The sequence below is a fragment of the Corvus cornix genome, chromosome 11 (genome assembly GCF_000738735.6).
Source record: "Corvus cornix cornix isolate S_Up_H32 chromosome 11, ASM73873v5, whole genome shotgun sequence".
Lineage (NCBI taxonomy): Eukaryota > Metazoa > Chordata > Aves > Passeriformes > Corvidae > Corvus > Corvus cornix.
Genome location: NC_046341.1, coordinates 6,557,381 through 6,583,796, shown reverse-complemented (window position 1 = coordinate 6,583,796; position 26,416 = coordinate 6,557,381). Strand labels below are relative to the sequence as shown.

The following is a 26,416-nucleotide window of genomic DNA, read 5'->3' as shown; positions in this document are numbered from 1 at the left end:
TGCAGTGTGCCAGGTGACACAGGCAGGGCTGGAAGACTCCACAATATCCCCACCCCACAAAATCCTGCCCAGGATGGAGCAACCCCTGCAATAAGGCAGCTGCTTGAGGGATCTGTGCACAGTATCCCCACCCTGTAGCAAAAGGAGACAGAGCAACAGCACAGGCTGCAACACGGGAAAACTTGATGGGATTTCAGGGGAAAAAGCGTTCCCCCTGAGGCTGGCACTGTCTGGAGACAGAGCCCCAGCAAGGTGATGGGGGCAACCTCATCCCTGGAAATTCTCTTAATCCAGCTGGATATGGCTCCAAGCTGTGGCATCACACCTCTGCTGAGCAGGAGATGCACCAAGCCCTCCAGCAATCCCTTACAGCTTAAATTTTCCTTTGCTTCATGCAGCAGGATCCCTGCAAAGGTCTGTGCAGGTTCCTGCATGGCATCTGCAGGTAAGGCAGCAGTGAGCTCACCTCCACGATGGCACCTGCCCAGCTCTGTGCTGCCAGCCTGTGGATGGAGATCTGTCAGGATTTTGCACAGTCTCCACTCCGTGTCCACCACCACGTCCCAGCACCCGGCCCTCTGAAACCCACGGCTCATCCCCTGCCTGCACTGTGCCAGTGCTGCTGGTTGCTGCTGCCCACACCACTCCTCAGGCCCTGCTGGGTCCCCTGGGAGCTGCACACACACTGCAGGATGGAAATGATGATTTATTGGAGTATCTCCTGCCCCACAGACAACAGAGGCTTCTCCAGACACCCCACCAGATCCTCCTGACAGCCCAGCCCTTCCCTGGGCAGAAAACACTGAAGCTCTGTGCCTCTTCCTTGTCCCCAAGCTGTCCCCTGAGGTGCTCAGGATGAGCCATGGCCATGGTCCAGCTCAGGAGAAAGAGGGTGACAAGGAACACTACAGGAAGCAGCACAAGAAACCTTCTACCAATTTCTAGAAGTAGGAAAAAAAGGGAAAGTAAGAGGTGATGCCACGGATCTGGAGTAGAGAGCTGATCTGTGAGAAGTCAAGCAGCAGAGACAACTGTTCTCCAGACCATTGAGCAGGGCCTTTACTAAGGCATCTCCCTCCCTTTTCTGTGGTCAAGACACAGCACTGAAAGGTCAGCAAGAGATGCCAGCTGCATATTGGACACTGTATCAGCACCTGCACGGGCCCAGGGTATGGAACTTGGTTTCCTCTCCTTCCCTCCCAAAGTGATGTCCATTCTTGCCCAGCAATAAAGGATGTTCAGGCAGAGCAGCACAGCACACCTGGCCCCACCAGCTCAGGAGTCCAACTTGATGAAAACCTTGGGCCTTGAGAAAATTTTGATTGCCTCTTCTATCTGGGAGAGCTTCCTCTCGAGCTCTACCCGCCTCTTCTGCATCTTGAGGCTGTCTCCACGCATTGGCAGCAGAACCAGATCCTTTATCAGCTGCTCCTGGCCTGTGAAAGAGAAAAAAAAAGTTGTGTAAGTTGGAGAGCAAAAAAATCCATCATTTTTCTAATGTTCTAATGTTTTTCTAATGCATGAACATGATGGCAGGAGCAGAACAAGGACCTAGAATCCCTCTATTTAAAGCTCAGCTGGAGGAGGACTTGAGGGACTTGCTCCAGCTTTGAGAACCAAGGATTGGACTAGAGACCTCTGAAGGTCCCTTCCAACCAAAATACTTCGAACGTTTTAGGAGCAATAGCGACCCTAACATCAGGTCCACTGGACAAGACTGCTGCAGAGAGCCAGTCCTGCAACCTGCAGGACACTGATTGATTGATTGCTCTTTCCATGCACACAGCTCACACCCTGCCTACACATGCCTTAATCCAGGCACCTCTCCAAGTGGCAGGAATCTGTGTCCCTGTGTCTCTTCTCCCTTATCCTGTCTAGGATTGCCTGTTTTTCTGAGCTGGAATCCCAGTTCCTTTTGCTCTTACTCTGCTTCAGATTGCTGAGGGTCTCCAGCCGCTGGCTCTCTGGCATCATGGTGTGACCGGGCGGCGTGTCGGGGTCTGGCAGGTTTCGCAGTCGCTCCTCCATCTGCTTGCGCCACAGCTCCTTCCTCTCCAGCAGGCTGTGAGGCAAAGGAGAGCAGCTGTCAGCACATCTGGCAGGAGGGGTGGCCCAGGGGCGCAGGCAGAGGCCAGGAATGTGCCCTTCAAACCCTGCCAGGCTCTGTGTCGCTGGCTGAGGACCACAGGGCCCCACGTGCTGGCACACACCCTTGTGGTGGGGGACACACCGGGTCTAACCCACATGTGTGGACCAGCAAATGTGCTCCACATGCACCAAAGGGCTGCTGGGAGAGATGTACTCAGGCCAACACGTGCTCCTTGGAGACAAGGGCTGCTGCTCCTCGTTTCTGGCTCACTGAGTCCTCGCCAAACTTTCTGTGGGCCAGTGGCAGAATGAACAGAGCAGCTCATGGCCAGGGATGCTGGCAGAGGACAGCACAGCCAAAGGACTGGCACCATGGTCATTCCTAGGATAGGGTCACCAGGAACCATGTTTTCCATGCAGAACCCCAAAATGCACGGCACTAGCTGGATGTTCCTCAGAACCCAGGCCCAAGGCAGGATGAACACTTGTGAGGCAGAGCTGAGAGATGTCTGCCTCTCCAATACCAGATCTTTCAATGCCAAAGCTACATCACGTGGAACAAAGCTTACAAAGGGGCAGGAGCACATTTCTCAAGGTACACAGAGCTTCCCCCTATCAGCATCATTGTACAACAGCAAGCAAGGGAGGAGGACACAAAACTCTCTCTGAGCCTGTCACACTGGGCATGGGATGCTGGTTAAGACAAGAAAGCAGGAGGGCCAGCGTTTACTCCCCAGGTGACAGAAAATGGCACCGCTGCACACGGCGAGCGCGCCTCTGTGCCCAGCCCATCTCTCTGGGCAGAAGCTGGGGGTTTCAATCAAGGCTGTCACAGTCCCGTGGAGCAGAGAGGGGCACACATACTACTGGGGGACGTGGCCCTTTTGCTTGGCGTTGTATTCCTCCTGCTCCCGGTGCTTCTGCTGCAGCAGCTCGGCCAGCGCCTGCAGGGACTGGGAGCGGCGCAGCGGGGCCCGCTTGGCAGCGCAGGCGTTGTGCCTGATGAAGTCAACGCTCCTGCCCTCCACCTGCATCTGGGAGAAGAGAGAGAGAGGCATCAGGGGCAGGCTGGGCATGCACACAGCCAGCTGCCACTGCCCACGCGAGGGAAAAAGGAAAGAGGCACCACACAAGATACTGAATTGTACGACAGCAGGACAGGCAGACTCTTGGCACGGCCTGTCTCAGTGTGCAGCCACAGACAGGCAAGAGCTATGGCTGTGGTTTGGGAAGGCAGGCACCAAAAGCCAAGCCTAAACCTGACCTCTTTAAGGTCCCCAAGATGATCACATGCCTTAAAAGCTAGAAGGACAGAAATAAACAGGCTTGACATAATCCCCATGGCTCCTCCTGGTGCATTTTGAGGGCAGAGGAAAAACAGGTTGGACGCTCACCAGGCCAGGAAATGCACCAGAACCCCTAGCAGAGCAGGAACTTTGCTGATCCTTGGGCCACCTCCCCAAAGACAGCACCTCCACGACAGCTCCTCTGCTGGACAAAACAGGGGAGAAGGTGGCTGTGTTTGCATTTAAGGTTTTCCTGGTTTTCCTCCTTTGGAGATCATGTCCTGTTTAATTAAGTCATTTATGGCATTTAGGAACCAACAAACTGACAACCTCACACTTGCCAAGGGAAAAGGACATGAGTCATGGAGCTGTTTAGGACCTCCCAAACAGACTACTTGAAAGGTTTAACTACTCATGCTGATTTAACTCTCCTTACTAAAAAGCACACCCATTTCCCAAATTTTTATCTAACATCCAGAAGCCACAGATCCTTTGATTACAGTGGGAACAGCCTTCAAATCTCCAAGACCTCCCACAAAGCCCTTGGACGAGCAGATTTGAGATTGCTGGCATGAGGAGGTGGAATTTTCAAAGGGAACTTCACGATCTCTTTGAGTGAAGATGAAGTCAGAAGGTAGCATTAACAACCCCTGAACACCCATCTCACCACCCCAGTGACCAAGACCCTGTTCCTTCCCTTCAGCCAGGATCAGTATTTACAGATCTCCCTACTCATGCAGCACACCTGACCCAACACTTTAGAAGGCATGAAGGGTTCAAAGCAGGAGCAATGGATGAGTGCCAGAAGTCCCTGGGATGGATGCAGGTAGTGTGTAACTCACCTTGGTTTCAGCACCCTGTGCCTCTGGAGCCTCTGTGCCTGCTCCTGCTTTTGCTCTGACAGGCCTTGGGGACAGTGGTCTGCACGGCTTGATCCCAGAGCCACAGCGAGAATATGCCCTCAGGAAATTCACAGCCTCGGGATTTGGAGGTGGGGAGGTCTCCTGGGGAAAGGCAAGAAAAGATCCACCAGTGGAGGGAGGCTGGAGCAAAGAGAAACCCTCCCAACCAAGTTTGGGTGGTCAACCACGAGCTCAGCCACGGGTTTCCAGCAGGCACACGACAGCACACACCTTCTGCCATGACCTGGCAGAAGTTCTTGGGGGAAGACAATCTGTAGTCAGCCACAGATCTGGACCTGGGATCTGAACTTTGTAAAGAATTGCTAAGAAATGGTGGGGGAATCTGCAGAAACACATTTGGATCAAACAGGGAGGCATGAAGCTGCCTGCTGAGGTGCTGTTCTCAAGTGCTGCTCTGCTCAGCACCTCAGATCTGTGGCTATATCACTCTAGAAAGAAAAAGGAGCAGAGGGTAAAGGAGTCTGGTGGAATAGCACTGAGGGGCATCTTCAATGGCTGTGGTTAGCACTGGCACCAGGTGACAGTACTTGATGTCTAGCAGGTGGTCTGGGACTATGTCAGACAGTCTTGTTGCAAACAAACCCTGAAAACTGAAAGTTGACACTGTGGCAAGGGGGTGACCTTACAATAAATGCAGCAAGGACACTGCTCTGCCCTTGGAAGTGATGGGAACTGAACAGGGCCACCCCCAGATCTTTACAAATATCCAAGGTCTCAGCTGAGCTGCAGCTCCTTGGAGATTCCTTCCTGCCTGGCCCGTTCAGCTGGGCAGAGCTGCAGACTGATGGTGGGACTGGGCAGCCACATTGCTGGGCTGGGTGTGAGGAGCAGGGTATGGGGTGCCCTCAGCACTGCCCAGGCTGTTCATGCTCTAAGGATGATCAGTCTTGTTTCAACAGGAGATCTGGATCTCTCTGGTAAGTTAATGAGAATTGCCTTTACCTAGCACAGCTGGCTCAAAGTTGAGTGAGTCTGTGACCTCAGGAGTGCAGAGAACAGCTTGCCCCACCTCCCTCCATGGCAGCACTGGGACTGCCAGAGCCCTTTCCAAGGCAACTGCAACAGGTAACAGCCTCAGGGACAGATGACAGAGAAGAAACTCTGCATTAGTCACCAAGATCCAGCAGAATCAACTGGAACTCTGAGCAGCAGTAGCAGCTCCACAGAAGATGAAGATCCTTCACAGAGAACACCTGAGCTCCAGGAGAGCCACAGCAACAGTTAAAGCATCATGAGTCACTGCCAGGGCCTCTCTGGAGGAATACACAGAGCACAAGTAATGCACCACGCAGAAACTGCCTGCGCAGAGACCACCCCCTTTCCCCAAAACAAAGGAAGAAATGAGCTCAATCTTCCTCTAACCCAGAGGACTTGTCAAACAAGAGCGTAGGCTTGTGTTCTTGAAGCATTTGTGGGTTTGCTCCCATGTGTGGAAGGGTCACAGACACCAAAGAGGTTGGTGACACACCAGGAAGAAGGGACACAGCAGTTGGAACCACTGGCTTGGGAATCATCTTGCCAATTTTTGCAGTTGTTATCAATACACGTCACTTTAGCATCAAAAGCTGGCCACAGATGAAAGGGAAGCAATGCAGAGATGAGGAGGAACTTAAAGGATCCAATTCAGCATGCTCACAGGCTGTGCTGATCTATGAGGCCTCAACCCTGAGTGCCTGGAGATGTCTGTGTGCCCCCACTGAGCAGTGGTTGTTCACCAGGACAATTACTCAGGGAAGAATGTGTGGATACACACTGCCCACTGTGTATCCACAGGCTGGGAACAGTTGGACTGAGGCTCAACGCAGCCTGCAGACCTATCCCTGAGAACCACAATCCGTGGGACAAAGTGCCACAGCCTTCTGGCACAAACCGCAGAGAAGCGCTGCCCCAAACACGGGGAAGCTGAAAAGCCAGATGGGAGCATCCCTCAGCAGGAAATATGGCTACAAGGGAGAAACAGGACAGGGATTACTGCAGCAATCACACTCTGGACCCAAAGCACACACTCACTCACAGCCCCACTGCCACATCTGCCCATTGTGCTTCAGCATTGAGATGCCCCCAGATCCTGCAGGCTCCAGGACTCCCCTGTCTCCATCATCCCACCGTCCCTCATGGCTGAGCCACATCTCGAGCCTGGAGAGTTCAAGAGCTCCTCCATAGATACCAACCTGCAGTTTGGCCTTCACCTTTGACTCCACATTTTCATATTTCTGGGACTTCCACAGAGCTTTCACAGGCTTGGGCTGGCTGTGCTCTTGGGCTCGCTCCTTCTCTTTGCACTTCTTCTGAATCTCCTTTATCCGCCTCACATTTTCCTTCTCGTAGTCCTTGGCCTCTTTCCCTGCTCAGCAAGGGGAGACACACTTTCACCTTCCAGACACTGCCACAGGACACAGGCTCTCGGAGTGCTGGCACCAGAGCCACAGATCCCTTCTGGTCCAACAGCCCAGAGAACCAGCAAGCTCTCCCCTCTCCTGCAGACTAGACCATCTCTACATCCTGCCCCTGTTAGGTGCACACTTCCAGACCGACTCTTCTGCCAGAGGAGCATCAGCACAGGTCTGTTGCACACTGCTGTGTCCACAGACTCCCTTGTTCTCCACTTGTTCCAGTATGGACTATGCCAGACAAGCCATGCCAGCATCCTCTCAAGAGTGAGGTCAATTCCCATGTCAGCTCCCATGGTGTTTCTGAAGTGGAGAGGGCTGATTAATGGCAGCTGCAGAGCCTTGAGCTTGCACTGCTCCTGGTTTCAGGGTCAGCCATTGTCCCATATTCAAGGGGACACAATCAAGACAATGGATTAGGGGTTTTTTCTGTTTCGTTTTAGAATCAAAAATTACCCTTCCTTGGGCTCCCCAAGACAGGGAATATCTCAGATGACATAACCAGACCTGTTCCCCACCCTGCTTGGGCACAGCAGTTGTGGCATTCACCACACTGGCACCAGGCTCAGGGCAGTGCCAGCACATGAAGTAAATTAAAATGACACACAGTGCTCAGCCTTATCTCCTTCCTGGACCTCTGAATGTATTCTGGCTGACATTCCTGGAGAAAAGAACATCTTTTGGATGTTCTCACATCTACATACACAGACACTCTTCCCAAATCCCGCCTGGCTTCCCCAACAAGGAACTTGCCATGTTAAACATCCTCAATACATCAAGGTTTTACTTGATTCCTATGTAAGTTTTACTATAAAGAAGTCCAAATTTTTGCACCTTTTTTAAAGTCCCTCTTCCCATTCTAAACCTGAAACTGGAGCCAGGGAGGCCAAAACATTACAGGTTCTAGCACAGGTGACTCCAGTGCCAGGCCAAAAGCTGGAGATGGGGTGACGAGCCCTGTGAAGCTCAAGCTGTCCTCAGGCAGCAGATCCTGGGAATCCATCCCAAATCCCCAAAGCTTCATCCTTGGCCCCAAAGGCAGCTGAGGCCAGCAGTGATTTGGCTGTACTTACTCTTGACTGGCAGCTCCCTGTCAAGGGAGATCCCTTCAAGCTGCAGTAAGAGGCTGAGTGTCCCTTTCTGTCCCTTCTCCAGGAAGTCCTTCCCGCTGGGGCGAATGCGGGGGGCTGGCTGGGCCTGGCGGGCACTGCCCAAAGCGAGGTATGGGTTGGGAACTGGGTCCAGGGGGCCAGAGGTTAAAGTTAAACACAGCTTCTGAGCATTTCCTTCCAGCCTCCCTCGAGCTGTAGAGACAGAAAAAGGAGAACCTTGCCAGGAAATGATCTTACCTCAGTTTTCTGCATCCACAGCCTACAAACAATGTGAAGATCCACTCTCCACCTCAGCCTTACGCTTTCCCATCTTTCAACCAGCTGTACAGACCACTTTAGGATCACCATCAGAAACACCTTCATCAATCTGAATAGAGACTGTCGAGGACTCCAAGGGATAAAGACATCAAGCTGTGTCATGCCAAAGCACAAACCCCCAAACCTGTAACAAGCATCAAGGACTCACCTGAGAAGGGACGTTTGTAATACTCTGGAAAGAGTGTTGGGTCTGGAGGAATGGGTCCAGAAATCCTGGATGGCCCTTCACACATCCTGCCACACGTTGCTCTGCCTCTGCCACAGAAACCAACCACCACTGAGAACAGAAATGAACAGGGCCCACTGAGCCACTGAAAAGCTACATTTTATATCTATATCTATATCTGGGAATTTCTGACTTTCATTTGACAGCTCACCCCCAGCTACAGAGATGTCCTGCAGATAGAAACCAAATTGGACTTCATGCAGGTGAAACAAGGGGTCCAGCAGCCCTGTCCCTACTGTGGGTCTAATCAGTGCTTTTACTGGTGCTGAAAATGTCCACAGTTGCTGTAATATTGGTACCTTTGGTATAAAAAATCCTTCCTGGCTTTGTCCTCCCATATGGAAACATCTAATGCAGACACAGAAGGAGTGAACAGGAAACACAAGGTGGCTGGCCATCATCTGACAGGTTTTAGCCTGAGATTTGAATTATCCTGCACCTTGGGCTCCCTCTAAATGTCTCCTGTGGGTCAAACACAACCTGTCCAGAAGAAGCTGAAGCCCCTGCACCACTCAGCCATCCATATCCTCCCTGAGAACACACCTGTGCTGGCACCACCCCTGAGCAGGGTGGGGCTGACCCTCAGAAGGACAAACACTTTACAAAAAGACAAAACATTTCACTCCAGGACCATGCAGGGGCAGAGACTGGATTTCTGGGGAAGAGCCCAGATGGTTTCTCAGATTTTGGGGAGAACAGAGTTACTTGCTTAGAATAACATGTTTTTCGTTTCTGAAGTACTTTTCAAAGCAGCACAGATCCACAAATTCCTGCCCTGGCCCACACAGGTCCCTGTTGCCTCTCTCCTCCCCACGACAGAAGCACAGACCTTTCCACCAGGAAGGGACAGGAGCAGCCAGCATCAATTTCCCTGCACTGTCCACCAAGATCTCCTGGATAGCATTTTTATGCCTACAACAAACCTGCTCAGAACATGAGGATGCAGGATGCCACACCAGCAGGCACAGACTGCTGGTGAGCTCTCAGCAGATGCCACAAGAGCCTCACCAGAGTCACACCATGATTTTGACAGGCGCCAGGGCAGCTTGGCTGGAGTCACTTCTGTAAGAGCTGGGGCTACAACCTGCACTCCCTGACTCCTGAGGCAGTAATTTAAACATTTCTGAGACAACTCGATGGGAAGAACCCCTTTCAGGATCCTCGGCATGCCAGCACTGACGGGACGCAGCATCTGCAGTTTAATTTATAAACCAATAAACGATCAGGGCAAGGCTGAGTGAGTCTGAGTCTTAGCAACTAATGCACTGCAGTCTTTTTCTTGCTAAATCACCCCTGTTGACATGAGACCCATTAGCAAAACGCTGTTATTCATCTCCTGGACACAGTGGCAGAGGCAATGTAAGCAGTGCTGACTGCTGCACACCAGCATGCATGTGCAGCCTGCACCCAGCTGCTTTGAAAAAGCTATTTCTGAAAAGCAGGCACAGACTCTCAGCCAGAGATAAAAGGATGCTGGCTTGGTATTATTTAATCTCCTCATAATGGATCCAACTAAGCCAGAACAGGATCTCTTATTCTAGACAAAAAAAAAAAAAAAAAAAAAAAAAAAGAAAGCATTCACCATGAGATCACTCCAGAGCAGCTACTGGCTTTGAAATGCACATCTGATCTTGATCTGAACTCGAGTCTCAACCCAGTGATTTACACGCAAAATGACAGGCTGAAATCAAGACCTGTAACAGAGCAGACAATTACTGCGGGGGATTGAAGGAGGAAAGGCAAGTTGATGGGAGGCAGGGATGGAAGGCTCATTTTATACCTTCACATCCCAACTGCACCCTGCCCTGCTGCAGGGAATTTGCAAATGACACCCACTCCCTGATTTGCAAGTCACATCACCTCTGGCTTGGGATCTTATAAGATCAGACAACCTCATTACAATAGAGAGCACCTTGCCGGTGTAGGGACCTATGAGGGACACAAGCCCCCAGCACCGGTGTCCCAGCCCCAGGAAGCAGCTGCCAAGCCTCAGTTACCAACCACTGGTACAGACCTCCCAAGCTGCTGCTCTGCTCCTGCTGACCATGGGCCTATTTGGGGGACACGAGTGAGAGACCCTCACGGCTCACTCCTGCCAGGAGGGGACGTGTGACCTCCTCTGCTGTCATTCCTACCAGCTTCATTTCTTGGGACAGCTTTGCAGCACCAACAGTCCTCGGCTGCTGAGTCAATGCCACTCACTACCCCTGCCTCAAACAAGTCACTTCTTTCACTGGGTTCGTTTTCTGCCCACGTAACCTTTTGTCCAAAAGGGACATGGCTTTTACTTCCACTGGGGGATCAGAGAAGCACTGGAGCAAGCACCGGGGTAACACAGCAGGAGAATGTACTTATGAACACAGAGGAGAGGGATGAGGGAACAGGGTCAGCCCTCTTGGGCAGCGACCTGATCACTGCTTGCACCCAGGAAAGCATCTTCTCTACCACCACATCAGAAAGCTGAACATCAACAACGCGGTACCCGACCTGCTGCCACCAGACACACACCATTTATGCATTCACAGGCTGCGAGACGCAGCCACACTCTGCAAACCAGGCTGAAAAAGTTCAGGTAAACAGATATATCTGTGCAACTCCTCTCTCTTCCTCCACCCTGCCAGCCTGCAGACTCCCTGGGGAAGAGTCACAGCTCCCAGCCACCCCGCACAGCTACAGGAGGCACAGAGCAGTTGCTGGAGTAACCCAACAACTTCAACACTGCTCATTCACTCCAGCGTGCTGCTCCCTTCTCCTCTAGAACCATGGCTTTATGCTGGCCTAGGAGTCAAGCGATGCAGGTTCCAGCCCTCTCTCTCCCAGAGTGTCTGCAAGTTTAATGGCCATTAACTCGACTCTGTGCCCTTTGCTGCAGCTGACCAAGTGGTAAAAATGCTACTTATTCCCCTGGTAAACTGAGCCCTTTCAGAGCCTGTAAGAACCACAGCTTCCTTTTGTGGCTTGTTTTTGGCATTGTAGTTAAGGTAACTGCAAAACATGGGAACAGACAAGCCTCAGGCAGGTGTATTTCACAGCCTTGAACCCACTGCATCTGACTTTGAAGCATTCCCTTTCTTCACAGATGACATTTTCACTGTGCCTGGGTCCCTGGCCAGGAAGCTGCTACCACACACAGAGCTGATGCCAGCCCAGCTTCTTGCCTTCATGAGCCAATCTCTGCAAAAAGCATGGGAAAAAACATCCCACGGCTGTGATAAGCTGTGATAAGCAGAGCAAGTCATCTGCAGCAAATCAAAGGGCTAATCTCTGTGCAGCTGGTCTTGCATGTTTGATTCCTTCCTCAACAGTTTTAGGTGAAATGGAAAGTCACATCAGGATAACTTCCATGCCCGAGGGCTGCACGGAAGCAGCGGGGTTCCTGGATCTGTGACCATCCCTCCTGAAGAACTGGGAGTTAGAACCAGAGGTCAATGTGCTGTGAAACTACCCAGTAGTTTTTGTCCCTGTGTAAGCTTTCTCCTTGTTGACTGCTAGGGGAGAGATTAATATTCTCCTTTTAATACTATTCCACAGGTGGGTTTCCCCAGGTCTCACCAGCTCTTCCCCACCTGGCAGTCTCAAAGACTCATTTTTCCTTTTGTCTCTCTGAAAACAGAGGGGCAGGTACAGCCAGGTGTGATACTGGCATTTGCATTTCTGGGAGCTGGTGTCTACCAACAGCCCTTTTGGAATAAAGCCAGCTTGGACAGACTGCCCAGGGAGTCAGATGCATGTCCTGCAGCAGCTGGAGCAGGAGCTGAACGAGGGCCGGGGAAGATGGGCAGACACTGATGTGGATATTACAGAGCTGCAGCCCAGTCCTCTCTCTGGAGGGCAAGGGCAAATGACGACACGGAGGGCCCAGCTCAACGCGTGGGATTCCTCTCGGACGCAAGGACGAGCCCCGTGCTGAGGCTGGAGCTTGTGTGGCACCCGCGACTCCTCCGGCCGGGCTGGCACGGGAGATCAACACCAGCCCTGCCTGGGAACACGTGCGGAGACCCGGCACCGCGGCGAGAGACAGCGGACACCGCCGGAGGACCGGACACCGCCGGAGGACCGGACACCCGCCGGGGGACCGGACACCGCCGGGGGATGGGACACCGCTGGAGGATGGGACATTCCTGGCTCCCTTCGCCCGGGGAGAGAGGTTCGGGAGGCGCTGCCAGCAGCGCAGTCCCGGGGTGCCAGGGACCCACAGCCTTCCCCGCGGGCGCTGCCTCTGCCCCGGGCCCGGCGCTTCTCGGCCCGGCTCCCCGCCGTCCCCGGCCCGCGCCGCTCCCGAGCCCCGGCGGGCGGCCCCGGGCCGGGCAGGGCCCGTGTGGCTGCCCCGAGAGGACTCACCGAGGGAGGCCGCGGAGAAGCGCTCCCGGCCGGGCTGGGCTGGGCCCGCCCGCCGGCAGCCGAGGGCCCGGCCCGGCCCCGCCGCTCCCCGGCAACCGCCGCTTCCGCCGGGAGGGGCGGGCCCGGCCCGGAGCGCCCCCGGCGCCGCTCCCTCGGCCCCGCCGGTTGTGCCGGGGCAGCCGCAGCACGCGGGGGGCACTGACCCCCGGGCCGGCCCCGGTCCCTACTGCACAACATCTGCGTTAAACACACAGGGATTGCACGGGAGAATCCAGGCTTCACGGCTGGGATCTGCCTCGCCCAAAGGAGCGCTCCTGTGGTCACCATCCCGCTGTGCCTATGCAGGGCAGCTTCAGGCTGTAGCCAGCCCACGAGAGGCCCCTTTCACATCTCCGCACAAATCTGCGGGCATGTCTCCTTCGCACCCAGGAGTCTCGGCACCCTCCTTCCTTCACTGGGATCACCTAGAGATGTTTTGTGCTTCCTTCTTCTCCTAGAGCAGGAGCTGCACTTTGGATTTTTTCTGCCCAATACAAACTTAGTGACAAAGGCACAAAGGAAGGTTCTCAGCTCCAGAAGGACAGCTTCAAAACAGGCCCCAAACTGGCATGAAAACAGTCAGAGCTCTTCTATCTGAATGAAGGTGGTGACTTCCAGGTCAGCTCAGGACACATTATCTCATCCATTTTACATAGCACACACACTCCACATAACATTAGATGCTCACACCTATGGCAGGATCGAGTACAACTTCTGGCCCTGCACAGGACAAGCCCAAGAATCCCATCCTGTGCCTCTCAGAGCATTGTCCAAATTCTCCTTGAACTCTGGCAAGCTTGGGGCCACGACCACTTCCCTGGAGAGCCTATTCCAGTGCCCAACCACCTTCTGGGTGAAGAACCTTTCCCTTCACTTCCTTCACACAGCTCACAGTAGAGATGAGATTTCGCAGAGCACAAAAGCAGCCACGCCCCCACCCTTTAAAACAGCACAGCAGTAGACTTGTTTCTGACAGAGTCTGGAAAGTAAATATCCAAAGGTGAATACCTAATTTACACACCAAACAAGGAAAGCAGTCCCATCAGTACTGCAGGGATTTTGCTTCTTACTTGGTGTCTTCTGGCAACTTCTATAATGAGTAGGGAAGGGCTCACCAGATACTGAGTGCCAGCTCTGAGTCTCCTGTTCACTTTTATTAGGATGGTTTTAGCTTGACTAAATCAAACACAAGCACACAGCTGCAGAGAGAATTCCCTCATCAAACACAACTTTTTATTTCTGTAGAAAACATGATACTTTTCAGGAAGGTCCAGCTTATGAAACAGCAGCGTGCATGTTAATATACATAAATACACAGGGTTACAATTTAGTGGGAAATACATTTAAAAAAAAGCTTTCAAGTACACAAAACAAATGTAGTAAAATTAGACTATCCTTTCCACATACCTGCCTCAGAGAGAAACATTTCTCAAAAGGAATGAACTTCCACCCCATCATCTGCCAACAAATCTCTCCACTGGACACCAGCTACAGGAGAGCGTGAGGGTGGGCTGGGCCAGAGGGTTAATAGCCAGTGTTTGAGATCAGGAGCACATTTACCCATGGCAGTTCAGTCTCTGTTCTCTCAACTATCAGGATGCGTGTAGTGTGACAGTTACCCAGCCAACGGGTTAAGAGAGCTGCAAGAGGTAGGAAATACCTCCTTCCTTCCACTTTCAGGTCCCTGAAAGGTTACTGCTGTACAACTTTGTTACCCACGAAACTGTGGCAATCCCGTGACCCTGGGAGGCATTTATTTATTAACAGTCACAGAAATGAGAATGCGGCCCCACAGGCACGGCACCGGTGCTGCCAGGCAGTAAACACAACTGACAGGCACAGAGCTTATGGAAAAACAGCTGCTGGATGCAGGCAGCCTCTTCAGTAGAAGGAATAATGTCTACAGATATGGAAGAATAGCTCAATGCATCACAGACTTCCTGAAGATTTTCCTGCCAAGACACCAACAACAGAGAATTATAGTATCATTTAAATAAAACACCAGTTTGAATGAATTTGAAAGACATTTACAGGAAGCCAAAAGGCTGATCCTTATGTTACTAACTTTAATCCATTCCTCCTACTTTTTGTCCTATAGGAGTTTAGAGACCTGTTAACATCACTAAACTCTTTCATAAAATTTTAAAAACTGAGGATTAAAACGTAAATCAGTCTCCAAGAGAGAAGAAAAAGGCATCTGAACAACAGATACTCCCTGATCTTGCTCTACATGCTCTCATGGTTAAATCAGCAACCTGTGCAACGGGAGTTGTGTCCCATTTCCAAGCCACACAATGGCAGAGATCCCACGATTCACTTCAGCTACTGCAAGTGCAAAGGGCAATTCAAGTTTTCCTACCAGTCTCCAAGATAAAAATTAAATGTTTGCAAAAAACAGAAACATTTAAAACTCTTTAAACAATTTAAACCAGAACTGTTCCTATCAGAACATATTTTACATGTTTAAAAAAACCAAGAAACTCAGGCTATTAAATAAGAATCTACATATCTTAAAAACAGGTTTTTTTTTTTACATTACAGCCAGAAGTGTTTATTGTCCTATTTTCCAAGGTAGGAAAGTTCATAAGTTATTTCTTTGAAGTGCCTCACAGAGGTTCTGGTTGGCATCTGGTTCCTCATTCATCACCTCCACAGCCTCCCACTCACCTGACCTACTTGATTTCTTGATGGCCTCTACCACACTCTGCATGTACAGACCATCCTCAAAAGAGGCTGCCATAGACACAGGTTTATGATCCCATGTCCGACGGTCTTCCTGGTCTTGGAAAGACTGCCGCAGGGCTTGCACCATGTACACCATTCCTTTCAGGTAAAGCAGAGGGATGTCTTTAAACCCCTTATCCAGAAGGCCCTTGTTGACAGGCAGAGAGTCTGTAAACAGTAGTTCTTCCTGGAGCGCAGTGTTCTTCTGCCCGTACAAGTCTGTCCCACGAGCTATGAGGCGACCGGCAGACCCCACAATCATGACCTCATGGATGAACGATCCGGGCATGTTGAAGTTGAGAGTCACAGTGCAACAGACACCGTCACTCATGAGCATCTGGAAAACGCAGAAGTCATCGCTGGTGACGTGGCGGATCCCGCTGATGGCCGTGTTCTGCTTCACAAAAGTCTTGAGCAAACCGTGCACCTTCTCTGCCCTCCTGCTGGTGAGGTGAGTCAGGAGGTCGATGATGTAGGTGCCCATCGTGTGCAGCCCACCCCCTCCCATGAGCTCGTCACAGATCCAGTTGTACTGGTGGCTGAGCAGGCTTCCCCCGTAGACTCGCACGTCGCAGATGATGACGTTGCCCACGTAGTGCTCCTCTATCAGCTGCTTCATCTTCACAAAGGCGGGCAGGAAGCGGAGAACATTGCCAACGATGCTCATCAGCTTGGGGTAATACCTGGCAGCTGTGACCATCCTGAAGGCATCCACAGAGGTAGCAGCTTTCTCACACAGCACGTTCTTCCCTATCCCTGCAGCACAAATGAAAAAAATACAGTATTTAGCATACATGAACAAAACGTGCTCAGATGCCCCAAAGGCTCTCAAGAAGTGGTGTTTTTAAGAGCTGGGCTTTTGTGCTGCAATTTCTAAGGTAAAGGTCTGGGAACTAAAATAGGAATGCCAAGCAAGACTCAACACTGTTTCCAAGATGCTCCAGTTGCAGAGCTGACAAAGTCTCACACAGAGAGGCTCCAGATAAAGAGAGGATTTTTACATCATGAAAGAGAAATGTTCAAATGGCATCACATGGCATCAAAACAAGACACAATATGAGTGCTATAGTTACAAAATTATTTAAATACCTGTATAGCCAGAGGAGGAAAAAAAAAAGTCATGTACCCTGCAGGGAAGTGGTGAGGGGAGATTTGATTTTCACTTTGTATTTCACCATCACTATAAATTTATTATTTTTAATTAATTACTAGAAATGGGACATACAAGTTACTTACATATAAAAGACATACAGATTCTGAGCACTGAACACAACAATTAGAACTAATGTTTTGGCAAGTGGACTGTTTTAAAACAACCATTTCTAATCAGAAAGCAAATAATTTTGATCTGCACATACAGCCTGCTTGTACAATCAGACAAAAAGTGACTGAGTTACTTTGTGACAGGAGCTGCACCCCCAAGCCGACCCACTGCACTTTTATTGCTACTGATGCACTTTACATCCTGCTCAGCCCAAATGAATCGGGGCAGTCAATAATCCTTTTTTCCCCCCCTAACTTTAAAGCAGAAATAAAGTAATACAAAAGAGCACAACAATACAAGTTTTAACCAATTCTTACATTTGGAGCTTTTCTAGTATTCCCCTTCTCATGGCAAGGCTTTAGTTTTCCTGTTTTTTTCTTATTTCACATCTGTTCTGATCAAATACTTACCTAAACATTTTTCAGTGTAATAACCATGTTATTCCTAACATGGTTGTTACAGACACTAACTAGTGATATCAGACCTGAAGGTCCGTCATGGCACACCACAGTCTCTGCCCAAGAATTGCAGGAATCACTGCACACGGTGGTAGGCACCTGTCTGAAAGCTCCTCCTTAGCCAGAGCAGACTGTGCTCCCTGCTCAGAACAGCTTTTAATCGACTCCTGGTGAGAAGGTACCAGCACTCAGGCCCCTGAGTCTGTCCCCGGCACACGAGGGAAGGCAGATTCCCCACTGCAGCTCCCGCTCTCCGTGCTCCCCCTCCCGGCTGCACCCAGCCAGCCCTTCAGGAACCTTCAGGGGCCAGCGCGCTCCCGTGACACATCGCCGTGCCCAGCTCAGCCACAGGGCGCCTACAGCAGACCCAGGACCTCTACTAATAGACACAAGCGAAATCCGGTCAGAAAATGACAAGACTACAAGTGAGAAATCCCCTAAATCGATACGAGTCTACAGCAGCTTTAATGAACAAAGGGTAAGGTCAAACTCCCAGTAGACACCCTTGCTGTCCATTGGTAACCCCCCATTTCAGGGACCATTTCTAACTCCCCTGTCCCCAGTCCTGCTGCCAAGGTGAGGCACAGCACTCGGTTCAGTACTTTGCAGGGCTAGCTGAAGCACCTGGACAAGCATCTGGAGCTGCCTCAGTCCCAGTTTATCTGCCTTGTTTAAATGGCACTTGTCTCCAAGCCAGGTTACAGTAAAACACCACCAGAAAAAGCAAAAGGATGCTCACAGCATCCTGAGCAGATCCGCAGCCTCAAAGCTTGCAGAAAACCGAAGTGACTCTGGCTCCATGTACACCCAGGGTACAGCTCTGCAGCCAGTGCTCTGCTGGTGCTGCTCCCCCACCCACACAGCCCTGGGTCCCTGCAGGGGGGACTGAGAGCAGAGAGGGCCAAGCCTGGGGACAGCCGTGTCACGCCAGGCGGCTCCTCACACCGGGCTGTCCTTGCTCTGCTGCCCAGCCTCGCCCTTGCTCAGTGCTGTGCCTGTTGTGGCAGCCCAGGCTGGGCCTCTTGAGGAGCTAAAACTGGTTGATGCCTTTTTTTGGGGTGGCAGCCAGTGCAGCACACTGACAGCTCAGCAGCCCACTGTGCACTGCTGGAGTGCCAGCATGGAGACCTGGGAACACCATAACAGTTCTGGGATAATCCTGCTGTTGCCATCAGTGGAACATCCCTCCAGCTGTTCCCAAGCTCACAGAGATGGCCATGAAGCAAGGACAAGGGCCAAGTCAGAGATGGCTACAAGGTCCCTTACAAAAGTAATGGCCATGCCTTTTGTTTTCCAAGGTAGTGCAACTTACATCCCTGGGGTTGCTACTATTGTTTTGGTAATGAATAACCTGAACTTTGTACCATATTGTTTTCCTAAACCACAGCTGCAAAATTTTCAGCTGAGGCCCTCACCAGCCAGGAGACATGAACGCATGGATGGGTGCATTTAACTGTGGGACATCAACCACAACACAGACATTGGGTGAAATTTATTTAGTTCCTCTGAGATCAAAAGAAGCACAAATTTAAGGAGAGCTTCTTGCTTCGCCTGTTGTGGAGATAAACCATAAGATTACACTCATTTTAATGTGAACTATCCCCTGGGCTTTGATCTGTTCTGTCTGGTTCATGAACTCAAACCATTTGTCACTGCTTTGTCCCCAGGCTTGTTCGTGGATGTCTGTCAGTAAGAAACTTAGGCAAAGAAACTGCACCACCTAGAAAAACTGGGTCTCTTTCTCCTCTTTGCCAGGAACAAAAATGAAAGCACAATTTAAAAAAAAGTAGAAAAATGTAGAAAAATAAGTAATAGAAGTGTCAGCACTTTAAAACAAACAAACCAAACCCAACAAAACACAACACACAAGACTATTATTACTGCACCACATCTGACATTTCCTAAAGCCCAGTCTCTTGGTGAGTAAACATCGATCTGTTATAAACAATTCGCAGCCAATAATTCTCTGATTATAACCATCACTGTATCAACCCCAACTTCCAAAGAAGTTGGCTCTACCCTGGTTCTGTGTTCCTTCTGAACATTCAGGCACAGGAAACCACCCAACAATGGCTTTAAATAAGTCACAACATACTGAGCAGCAGACTTACAAATACCACTGCAATGAACCTGGAAATCTGAAAGGCAAGGTCAGCATCACACTGAGATGTCTGCGTCAGTTTGCAGATCAAAACATCTCAGGACAGAGGAAGTGATTGTTACCTTTTCCTGCTACATCCATCCATTTCCCTGGCTTTTTCAGCCTTCCACTTCCTAAATTTGCATTCAAGCATACATACAACCTCTGTACTTCTGAACCAGCTTTACTCCTTTTCCTCCTCTGGACAATGCCATCTTATGGGTTCCCAGCCTTCCATGAAGGAATCCCAAACCCTTTTAGTTAATAATTCACCAACAAAGATTCAATCCTCTCTTTTTTAGCCCACTTGATCATCAAGAGCTGCAAGACCTAGTGAAATGCATATTACCTAACAAGTGCTCTAAAGAGCTTTTAGCATATTTGAAGAGATAAATTCTACCTTACAGTTCAAATATTTAAAAATCAGAATACCTTAAAATTCAAAGGACAGTACTCTAATGAGGTAAACAAACAAATCTAACAACCTAAAAAGAAAAGGAAAAAAAAGTCTGAAATCTGTCTCTGCATATCTAAGTGGCATTGCAAATGTTTGTGCAGGGACTTGTTTACTTCCAAAAGAAATTACCGTAGAGCAAAGAGGCACAACAAACCACCCTGGCTCACATGGTCTGAGATTACCTGTCCTAAAATTAACTTGTGTATCTCCTGTAAACACAGTAAAAATATCACCCTTGTTATTTACAGAATTACACGCAAACCGACACCCACGCTGCACTACAGGAGAGGACATTAACACTACAAAGTCACACTGGGGAATGAAGAAATGTCAGGATGCCCGGGCAGTTGGCTCCCATCTCCCTGCCCAACCAGTCAGACACCAAGGGGTGTCATCCCTTCTTTCTCATCTAGCTGGATTCCTCCTGCTGTCCCCAACGTCTGCCCTCCTGTGTCATGTAGTAGGATTCCTCCACCTGGGATCACAGCAGCCTGCTATGGCCATGGATGTCCCAGGAGTGGTCCAGGTAGTGGTCAGGGTCACAGCTAAAACAGCATCTCTTAGATCCTAATACACAAGATTCTACTGAGTGCATAAAAATATTTTTTCAAAGGCTTTCAAGTTCCAAGTTTGATTTTACTTGTGGGGAAAACAAATCAGAGCTGAACAACCCTCCCCTTCCAGGCAAATCTGTTTTCTAGTATAGAAAATTTGAAATTAATTAAACAATTCAAGTTGTTTTGTTTGGGGTTGGGTTGTTGGTTTTTTTTGGTTGCTTTGGGTATTTTTAATTTCCATTTTACCCTCTCATTATTAACTCTGATACAGCTGATTTTTATTATAAACTCCCTACCATAAGTTCAGTCTGAATAGAACGAGATATTTTAGCCCAATTGGTCCAAGCAGAGCTATAAGCAATTATAAACAGTATTTTTACAAAAAAAGCCCGAGGTAACTTTTCTCACAAATGCCACTACCAATGCCACATGAAACTTCTAGCACTGCATTTGCCCTTTGGTGCAATCAGAATTGTGCTGGGATAACAGCTCCAAATTTCAGTCTGCCAACAAGCTACGGATTTTTGGTCCAACTGCAAGGATAAAAAGGTACCTAGAGCCTTCACAGCGATTTGCCGAGTTAGTGGTGGAGGGATGTTGATGCAAACCAAATCTACGTCCTGATGCAGCAAGACATCGTCAGTCCGACTCGTGTAGAAGGAGATGTTCATTTCCTCTGCCAGCTGTTTGGCTTCCTCTTCAGTCTTCCCCCAAAGAGCCTCAATGGAGAAGCCTTCTGCCCTCAGCAAGGGTACCAGGACCCGGGCAGCACTACCAGTTCCAAACACACCCACTCCAGGGAGCATTTTCATTCTTCATTCATTCAAGCATCAGGGTCTACACACAGGCCTTCAATAAAATGTTCAGCTCCTCAGCTTGGTGTTCCATCCACACTTCCTAAAATGTGAAAAGTTGTAAGTCATTATCAACAAAAGGCACATTATGGTATCAAACACATCTATCCTGAATGCCACCTTCAGTCCTTTTCATGGCTTTCAACATTCTCAAACATCCTAATGACAAAAACCAAAACGCCCAAAAGCTGCTGCCATCTGTAGAGATACCATATTAAGGGACAAGTCTAACAAACCTGTTGCAGAAGAATGGTAAGAAAGCAGCTTGACAGTCATCTCCTCAGCTTCAAAGCTCAGCACATGGGGACAGAAACACACACAAGAATGCAGGACAAACCAGACAGAGAGAGGCACAAACTGGGAGTGACAGGAAGCACCAAGAGGACAGGACACAGAGTCTGTCACACTGGGAGTAAAAGCAGTGCTGCTCTATTTGTGATGATGTAAGTCCCCAAATGAGATAAAGGTTTGTGAGATGAGGTAATATCTTTTATTAGACCAATTGAAATAGCTGGAAATAATAGACATGCTTTGGGGCACATAAATCTTTCTTCCAAATTAAATATACAAACTGAAAACAACTACTTGGACCTTAATAATTTTATGGCAAATAGATAAGTCAGTCCAGAGAACATTTAGAAAATATGTCCTGGGGGGAAAGCCTGGATTCAGTGAGCTTTTTTTTGCCTGGGGAGGAGAAGGCTACAAGGAGACAAAATGCCAGCGTTTAAATACGCAGAAAGCTGCTTTCCGAAAGGAAAAGGGCGCTCCTCTGTGTCCACTGTGGGTAGTAGAAAGCTTTACTTAGCTCAGGACAGTCAAAAATATCTCCTTCTGCCTATGCCACTTAACCTCCAGGAATGCAGGGGTTGCACAGAATTATTATAATCCCTACACACAAACATTTGGTCAAGGCACACTCCTTTTGTTCTTTCAAGTATTTCCTGGTAAATCAATTCCTTCAATCCCTACCTGCCAGTCTGCCTTAGCACAGCTGCTGTTCACAGCTGGCCAAACTGCCATTAGCATTTGCTTTAGCACCAACTTCAAGGAGAGAAATCAGAAGTCTCCTCAACCTCTGACACCACAGAAACCTATGATCCAGCTTTTGTTCTGTGCCTTTCTGAGTTGTCATCTACTACGCCCACTTGACCTTGTGTGAATTATTTTTTTAGAGAGAAAAACATGATGAGTTCAGTTTTTGTTAGAAGCTTACAATGAAAGAGCAAAGGTCATATTTTAAAAGAGAACTGGTACCTGCACCAGATCAACACCTTTGGAAAAGACATCTATGACCAGCAAGAATCATGGCCTGTTTCAGAAAGAGAGTGTTACTCATCTCCCCATCCCAAGATACTCACATTAAGTTACAACACATGAAAGCAAATCCTGACACAGCTCTGGGCAGTACCAGCACAGAAGTGAAACTACTGCCAGTGCAAGTGCTTGTTTGTAATCAGCATCTCATTAATCTGGGGGTGCCTACACTGCCCAGCACCTGTTATAAAACTGAACCCTGACTGAATTCCCAGGTATTTTTGTAGTACAGACACTAAACTAGAAAACAGAAATGCTTGAGAATATTTATCTTCCAAAATGCACAAATACTTACAGATGCTATTAAACAGCTTATGAATTATTTACTTAAATAATTCAGTATGTTTTTCCTTATTCTGTGTGATGCAGCATTTGCAGTGATACTGTCACTGTCATTCTTTATAAGGATGAACAAAGTTCATTGGCATAAACTCCTTTTTATCCAACATTTAGCAGTGACAAAGATCAAAAGGATCTTGAAAATATTTACTAGTCTACATAAAGGGGTGGGATCCTGGGATACTGGCAAGGAGGATGGCTTGTACCCAGGCTTGCTTTATATAAATCACACAAACAAAAATAAAATCTTGCAACTGGATGGACAGTAAGCATAACTCTTGAAGTCCCCACAAATCTGTTTGGCAGTTTATGATCTGGAAGAATTAAAAATTCTTACAGCAGAAAGAGCATCATCTTCATTTGAAGGGACACAAAGTGAGGTGGAACAGAGACCAGGTGAGTGTGTGCCTGCTTGCACCAGATCACACAGACGTGCTCAACAATGTCCAAATTACACAACACCACAACAGTTTAGAAAAGCCTGAATTCATTGAAAATGCTCTAAGAATGCACACCACAGCATGTGCAACAGGAGACTCAGACAAGCTGATTTCGCTAACAATTGCTCATTTTAAGTGTTACTCTCTCCTGTTTTCCATCCAACTGTATCTTTAAAAAAATCTCAGTCAGGTGGAATTAATTTTAAACTCACTTATCCTAAAACATAGCATACTTCTACTTTGGTATCACTAAGACCTATGGCACAAACCTACAAAATCTAGTGATTAACTACCACGCACCAGCTCCTGATGCTACAAGAACTTCAGGTCACCAGCTCACCACTAGTACCACCACAAATCAAGAAGTGGCCAACCCAGCTTCAGCAATGACTTCCAGCAAGGCAGCCCCAGTTCTCTGGGTATGGAGACATGGCTCAAAGGGCCCCACAGGGCTGGAGACCCCCAAATATTGCAGCCACCAAGCTCTGCAGAGTGGCCCTGAGCAGAAGACATGCTTCTCTGCCCTCCCCTGAGAGCCACCTGCAGCCTCCTCTTCCCCCACCAGACTTTCACCAACTGGGAAGTCCTGGTTTGGCAGGGCAGGTGCAGCAGGATGGATGTGGATGCTGAAGGGCAGCAAAAAGACAATCATTACACAGGGCAAGTCACAGAGCACACGGGGCACAAGCAGAACTGGAGCAGATGCTGAAAAACCCATAATGGGAGCTTCGAAAAAGGGGTACACATGGGTACTCCACCCTTCACACGCACACTGCAGACACACTCCAGTGCTGGCAGATGAGGGATTCCAGCCCAGGCCACCCTGAGGAAACAGCCTAAACCCTCTGTGTCTGAACAAGGCACCGCTGAGGAGAGGCAGCTGTAATTAACAGTTTAGGAAGAACAAACAGACATCCCAAAAGAACAGCACTGTGCCACCACGTAAGTCCCCAGAGCACCATTGTCTGGAGCGCTATGTGCACATCTGGTACTTCTCCTCTAAGTGGGGAAGGAACAGAACTGCAAGTGTTGCAGAGGTGATCAAAAGCATCAAAATCTTCTGAAAAGGAAGACCTAAGCAGGGAAAGATTCCTCGATTTGGAAGAGACATCACAGGTAATAAAGTCAAGTGTGGCTTAGGATGGAGAAAACCGAAATTTTCACTGTCCTTCACCACACAAGGGCACATCAAATGGAGCTCAGAGAAGGCAGGATCAAAACAATCTGAAGGAGGTGGTTCCTTGCAGCAGACTTTTTAAAGTTGTGAAGTGCCCTTGCCATGAGACAATGCAGACATTTGTCATTTACAGGAGAGAAGAGAGACTCTTGTCTATCCACTGAGGCTCACTGAATGCACAGAAGTCACATCTAGCACTGAACTGAAACCTACACACAATTGGATTCAGCAGAGCACGGAAACAGCTCTGAGAAAGAAACTGCTACCAGCACCAGCTTAGAATTAGGTTCAATTTCTACATATTTACTTTAGAACCCACCAAGCCTCAAACCTTCAAACAAGCCTCAGCAAATTAGTTACAAAAATCATGAAAAGCCTTTTAAAAGCCAATTAAAGTCCTAGTGCATCAACCTCTCCAGTGGTCAAACACTGGAATGAACACTGTAATGAGAACCCTCCCCTGGAACACCCAAAAGGCAGAGCTTTTATGGGCAACTGAAACTAGACTGCCACAGATACCTTGCATGTCAGGAGATAAAAATCAATCTAACAGAGATGAAATAATCAATTTTGCAACATCATTCTGACTAAAATTTTCCAGCAGAACCACTTAAGAGCTCTACCATTCCTTTTTTGGTGGCCACAAAACACCTCAATTCTTGCTGAATTTCACAGTGAGTTTGAAGTCCCATCCCAGTCACTGAAAGGAGCTTTTTGACTCTTGATACACATAGCAACAAGAAGTTTTGTGACCCAATGCAATGAAAAACCTGACGGTTCCTAAAGGATCCCGTTCACTTCCATGTTGAAGCAGTCTGGGAGCTCCAAAGGCAGAAGTCTCAAAAATTAAATAGTACAGTCAAAGATCACAGGGCCCAGAAACTGCTGTAGACCATTACAGATGGCCAAAGATAGTGAAAGAGTAACAGCCTATGTCCAGAAAGGTACTGGCCAGGGTAGCATTGGCTCTGCATAAAGAGAAAGCTTTTCACATTCTCCAACTTATTCTAAAAAGTTCCATCTGGGTTCCAAGATGAGGTACATGGTGGAGGAGCACACCAGCAAGCACTTCTGCCCTCTGGCATGAATATACCTGAGGCTCTGTATGAAATGGTTCACATGTTGATGTCAAAACTGACGTGCTTTCTTTACTAAACATGCTTTTGATTCAGTGCCAGCGGGTTGTGTGATAACCCACGAGTCCACAGCTTCAAGGAACTCCCACCACACCTCGAGACAAGCCCAGCACAGCATTCTGTCCTTCCTGGTCTGCATGTACAGCAGCAAAGGCCCCGTTCCAGGCACACTTCCCACAGGTGCCACCCGAGGTCGAAGGTGGCAATGAGGACCGTGCCGGAGACAGGAGCAGTTGGAAAATCCTGGAAACCAAACCGGCTTTCATGCAAAGCTCATGGCATGGCCAAGGCTGCCCCAGGGATGCCTCCGGCATGGCCCACGATGCTCTGTGCTGCCCGGAGGTGCGGGGCTCGGGCAGCTGCTCGTCGTGTGCGGGTTCTTCACAGGGCTGGACGGGACAGAGCTCATCTGACCTCGCCTCACCTCTGGAACAGGGCAGGGGTCACCTCGCCTCACCTCACCTGACCTACCCCCTTCAGGGGTCTGGATGGGACAAGGCCCCACCTCACCTCACCTCACCCCACCCCACCGGCCCACACGGAGCTGGTACCCCCGGCCCCTTCCCAGCCGCTCCCGGCCCCGCGCCCTCTGGCAGGGCCGCGCCGCCATCGCCGCCCAGCGGCTCCGGAACAGCAGAGGAGCCCAGGGGACTCGGGAGGTCCGAGCCACCCTCACCTGTGCCCGGCCGGGCCGCCGGGCTTGTCCCGCCTGGTGCATCCTCGGGCCGGGCGCGCTCCCGAGGCGGCCGCGCGCTCCCGGGGCGGCGCCCCTGCCCGGCCCGCGCATGCGCGGAAGCCCAGCGCCGCACCGCCCCTCCGCCGGGCAGCGG

The 26,416-nt window shown here is 49.6% G+C and overlaps 2 protein-coding genes across 6 annotated transcripts; both read right to left on the bottom strand.

The window, feature by feature from the left end:
• Positions 1–686: 686 nt before the first annotated feature.
• On the bottom strand, positions 687–12,767 carry ENKD1 (enkurin domain containing 1). Of its 4 annotated transcripts, none has more exons than XM_039558426.1 (9): positions 12,685–12,767; positions 9,926–10,037; positions 8,266–8,394; positions 7,761–7,991; positions 6,469–6,641; positions 4,217–4,378; positions 2,953–3,122; positions 1,926–2,062; positions 687–1,436 (listed from the first exon to the last, which is right to left on the bottom strand). In XM_039558426.1, the coding sequence occupies exons 3-9, from the start codon at positions 8,348–8,350 to the stop codon at positions 1,276–1,278; spliced, it is 1,119 nt and encodes a 372-aa protein (XP_039414360.1). In that variant the 5' UTR covers positions 8,351–8,394; positions 9,926–10,037; positions 12,685–12,767; the 3' UTR covers positions 687–1,275. The 4 variants fall into 4 exon arrangements, with proteins under 4 accessions (XP_039414360.1, XP_039414362.1, XP_039414358.1 ...); XM_039558428.1 differs by having other exon boundaries at positions 8,266–8,372; XM_039558424.1 differs by lacking the exon at positions 9,926–10,037 and having other exon boundaries at positions 12,685–12,761.
• Positions 12,768–13,934: 1,167 nt separating this feature from the next.
• Positions 13,935–26,357, bottom strand: GFOD2 (glucose-fructose oxidoreductase domain containing 2). 2 transcript variants are annotated; one of them, XM_039558481.1, is made up of 3 exons: positions 26,263–26,357; positions 20,877–21,220; positions 13,935–16,203 (listed from the first exon to the last, which is right to left on the bottom strand). In XM_039558481.1, exons 2-3 carry the CDS (start codon positions 21,133–21,135, stop codon positions 15,305–15,307), a joined length of 1,158 nt encoding a protein of 385 aa, XP_039414415.1. In that variant the 5' UTR covers positions 21,136–21,220; positions 26,263–26,357; the 3' UTR covers positions 13,935–15,304. The 2 variants fall into 2 exon arrangements, with proteins under 2 accessions (XP_039414415.1, XP_019143895.1); XM_019288350.3 differs by lacking the exon at positions 26,263–26,357 and adding an exon at positions 21,414–26,042.
• Between the last annotated feature and the right edge of the window lie 59 nt (positions 26,358–26,416).